The 4,344-nt window shown below is 47.8% G+C and overlaps 1 protein-coding gene across 1 annotated transcript; it reads left to right on the top strand.

Moving 5' to 3' along the window:
* Nucleotides 1–797: 797 nt before the first annotated feature.
* LOC129698449 (deleted in malignant brain tumors 1 protein-like) lies at nt 798–3,181 on the top strand. Its single transcript, XM_055637594.1, has 2 exons — nt 798–1,404; nt 3,021–3,181. The coding sequence occupies exons 1-2, from the start codon at nt 1,125–1,127 to the stop codon at nt 3,179–3,181; spliced, it is 441 nt and encodes a 146-aa protein (XP_055493569.1). The 5' UTR covers nt 798–1,124.
* Nucleotides 3,182–4,344: the final 1,163 nt, after the last annotated feature.

Here is a 4,344-nt window from a genome sequence, read left to right on the forward strand (position 1 = left end):
CACAGCTTTAATTGTTGTTATTGTACTTGCAGCAACTACACTCTCTGGTAGCTCAGTCCATGTACCAATCTCTTTCTGCTTGAAAGAGTTGCCCCTCAAGTTAATTTTTAATCTTCCTCTTCTCAACTTAAACCTGTCTTCCCAGATTCCTGATTTCACTATACTGGGGAAAAGATAATGTGAAGTCACCCGATCAATTCCTCAAGGTTTTATACGTGTCCATAAAATAACCCCTTATCCTCTTGTCTGGAAGTAGTAATAAACTCCGAGGGAAAAGTTGGATAACATTGAAACCTGATAATTGTTTATAAATTAATGGGAAGCGTAGACAGGGTGGGCAGTCAGATCTTTATTCCTTAGAATAAGGCAAGGCAGTGCCTTTACCACCTCAGGCAATTGAGGAAATTCAGCATCTTGTCCGGAAATATCACAATCTGGTTTGGGAATTGCTCTGTCCAGGACAAGAAGGCTCTGCAGAGAGTAGTGTGTTCGGCCGAACGCGCTGTGGGTACTACACTCGCCCCTCTGCAGGAACTATACATCAGGAGGTTCCACTCCAGAGCCAATAAGATCATGGGAGACCCCTTCCACCCCTGCAATGGACTGTTATAGCTGCTACGGTCAGGCAACCGCCTCCGTTGCCACGCTGCGAGAACGGAGAGGTTGAGGGTTTCTTCCCAGAGGCCTTTAGGACTGCCTTAAACTCCTACCTCACCAGGGACTAACTTTATTGTACCATTCTACTGTGTTTTTAAAAAAAAAATATATTTTTAATTGCTGTTTTTTTCCCCTCTTTCCTTCCGCCCACAATATTTAATATGTAAAATAATATGTGATTCTCTTCCATTCCGTTTGTTTGTTTTTTGCACAAAGTCCACGAGCATTGCAACTTTTCATTTCACTGCACATCTCGTATGTGTATGTGACAAGTAAACTTGACTTGGCTTGACTTGACTTGACTTGCAATGGAAATATTAAATACAAGTCAGCACAGGTTTAAGATGAGAAAGGGATGATTTAACGAAGATTTTCAAATGTGAGTTTTTACTACTTAAATCGAATTTTAACCTAATTTCCCCTCTGTTGCAGGTCCGGTGCCCGTTCGTCTGGTGAATGGGAACAACATGTGCTCCGGGAGAGTGGAGGTCTATCATAACTCCACCTGGGGCAATGTCTGTGGCAGGAGCTGGGATATCAATGCGGGGAACGTGGTCTGCAAGGTGTTGAACTGTGGGACGGCCTGGTCAGTAACAAAAGCTGTCTCCTACGGAGAGGCTACTGGGAACATCTGGCTGGATGGGGTGAAGTGTAACGGTACAGAGCCTGCCCTTGACCAGTGTGCTGCCAGCCCATGGGGGGTGAATAACTGCACACACAGAGAGTTCGCTGGAGTCTCCTGCTCAGGTGAGTGAATGAATGAATAAATTAATGTTTATTGGCCAAGTATGTACACATACAAGGAATTTGTCTTGGTGCTCCGCTCGCAAGTAACATATTGACATACAGTCACAAAACCATTAAGAATAAAACATAAAACATTAAAACATTAAGAGTATGTCACTAGAGTTTAAACATGTGAATTAAATAAAATACCTGAGCAAAAGGAGGCTACAGATGTTTGGTTATTGAGTAGAGCTACTACTCATGGGGAAAAAAGCTGTTTTTATGTCTGGCTGTGGCGGCTTTGACGGTCCGGAGTCGCCTTCCAGATGGAAGTGATTCAAAGAGTTTGTGGCCAGGGTGAGAGGGGTCAGACATGATCTTACCCGCTCCCTTCCTGGCCCTTGCAGTGTACAGTTTGTCAATGGAAGGAAGGTTTGTTGCAGACTCTGGATGTCGTGCTGGGCGGCTGAGCCAAACCAGACAATGATGGAGAAGGTGAGGACGGACGCTACGATGGCCGTATAGAATTGGCCATCATTGCCTGTGGCAGATTGTGTTTCCTCAGCTGCTGCAGGAAGTACATCCTCTGTTGCGCCTTTTTGACTGTGGAGTCAATGGTGGCCCCCCATTTAAGGTGCTTGGAGATGATGGGTCCAAGGAACTTAAAGGACTCCACAGTTGTAACTGTGGTGTTGTTGATGGTGAATGGGGGGAGGGGGGGGGGGAGCTCTTCTAAAGTCTACTATCAATTCCACTGTCTTAAGAGCATTGTGCGCAAGGTGGTTACGAAGGCATCAGGTTGCCAGCTGCGTTACTTCCAGTCTGTAGGCAAATTCCTCCCCATCCTGGATCAGTGCAATCAGGATTGTGTCAACTGCAAACTTGAGAAGCTTGACAGAGGAGTCAGTGTATGTGCAGTCATTGGTGTAGATATAGAAGAGGAGAGGGGAGAGTACGCAGCCTTGCGGTGTTCCTATACTGAGTGTCTGCGGGTCCGAGATGCGCTTTCCCAGCCTCACATGCTGTTTCCTGCCTATCAGGAAGCTGGTGATCCACTGACAGAGGGGTTCAGGCACAGTCAACTGGGAGAGTTTGGAGTGTGGTAGCTCTGGTACAATGGTGGTGAATGCAGAGCTAAAATCCACAAACAAAATCCTCGCATAGGTTCCCTGGCGGACTAGGTGCTGGAAGATGAAGTGCAGGCCGAGGTTGACTGCATCATCCACTGATCTATTGGCCCAGTATGCAAACTGCAGAGGGTCCAGCAGGGTTTTTGTTCAGCTTGACCAGCACGTCCTTCTATAGGTTATTCATTACTACAGAGGTCCGTGCGACAGGCCTGTTGACATTAAGACCAGTAATCCTTGTCTTTTTGGGTACAGGGACAAGGGTGGAGACTTTTGAAGTTGGCAGAGACAGTACAGATTTGCAGAGACTGGATGAAAATGTCTGTGGAAATTGGTGACAGCTGTTGCACAGTGCTCGAGGGTTGACTTGACTTGACTTGAGTTGCGATGGAAATGTTAAAATACAAGTCGGCACAGGTTTAAGACGAGAAAAGGGATGATTTAACGAAGATTTTCGGTGAGTTTTTACAACTTAAATCGAATTTTAACCTAATTTCCCCTCTGTTGCAGGTCCGGTGCCAGTCCGTCTGGTGAATGGGAACAACATGTGCTCCGGGAGAGTGGAGGTCTATCATAACTCCACCTGGAGCACCGTCTGCGGCAGGAGCTGGGATATAAATGCGGGGAATGTGGTCTGCAGGGTGTTGAACTGTGGGACGGCCCGTCAGTAACAACAGCTGCTTTCCTACGGAGAGGCCACTGGGAACATCTGGCTAGATGGGGTGAAGTGTAACGGGACAGAGCCTGCCCTCGACCAGTGTCCTGCCAGCCCATGGGGGGTGAATAACTGCACACACGGAGAGTACGCTGGAGTCTCCTGCTCAGGTGAGTGTGGGTGGGGCTGGTACTCTCTCAGCAGGGTGGGCTTCAGGCGGGGCTCGGTGAGGGGGAGCACCTGCAGCAGCGGAATGGGAGGGCTTCAGGTGGAGGCCAGTGGGGGGGCTTTCGGAGGGCTAGTATGGGTGTTGTGGGTTGAAGGGTGTGGCCTCTGGAGGGCTTATATGCACATGTGGGCGGAAAGGACTGTTCTTTGGCTAGTCCTGCAGCTGGAGACGGGGTGGCTTCAGGTGGGGGTTGGAGGGAGCACTCTGTCTATTGAAAAGATTCAGGAGGATTTTACCAGGAGTGAAAGGTTTGAGTTATAGGGAGTCACTGGATAGAATAAGAGAATAATAATAGAAGGTAAACAGGAGGATAGAGCAGGGAAACTGGCCCTTCAGCCCACAGACTCCGCACTGATCATCACCCATTCACTCATACTAATCTCAGATCTCAGATCACTCACCACACATTTCCGTCAACTCCCCAGACTCCCACCCTTATTGACACACTCGGGGAATTAACGCCAGACGATTAACTCAATTAGCTGAGATATGAGAGAGAATTGGTGCATCCGGGGGGGAAATTCATGCAGATCAGAGGGAGTGGGAAGACCAGATAAGCTGGAGTGAACGGACCAGGATCTGAAAGAGGTTCATAAAATCACAAGGGGCACAGATAACGTGGACATCACAACATATATGTGGGAAGGGACTGCAGATGTTGATTTAAACCGAAGATGGACACAAAAAGTTGTGTAACTCAGCGGATCAGACAGCCTCTCTAGAGAACAGGAAATGGTTTCGGTACGTGAACCGGCTTCTGACTGAAAAAGGTCTCGACCTTAAAAATCACCTGTTCCTTCTCACCAGAGATGCTGTCTGCCCGCTGAGTTACTCTGGCTTTTTGGTGTCAATCACAATATATGTCCCTGGGCATGAGAGTGGGACGACATAGAGGGCACAGGTTGAAGGTGAAAATGCAAAGATTTAATAGGAACCTGAGACGTAACACA

The sequence above is a fragment of the Leucoraja erinacea genome, chromosome 6, assembly GCF_028641065.1.
Source record: "Leucoraja erinacea ecotype New England chromosome 6, Leri_hhj_1, whole genome shotgun sequence".
Taxonomy (NCBI): domain Eukaryota; kingdom Metazoa; phylum Chordata; class Chondrichthyes; order Rajiformes; family Rajidae; genus Leucoraja; species Leucoraja erinaceus.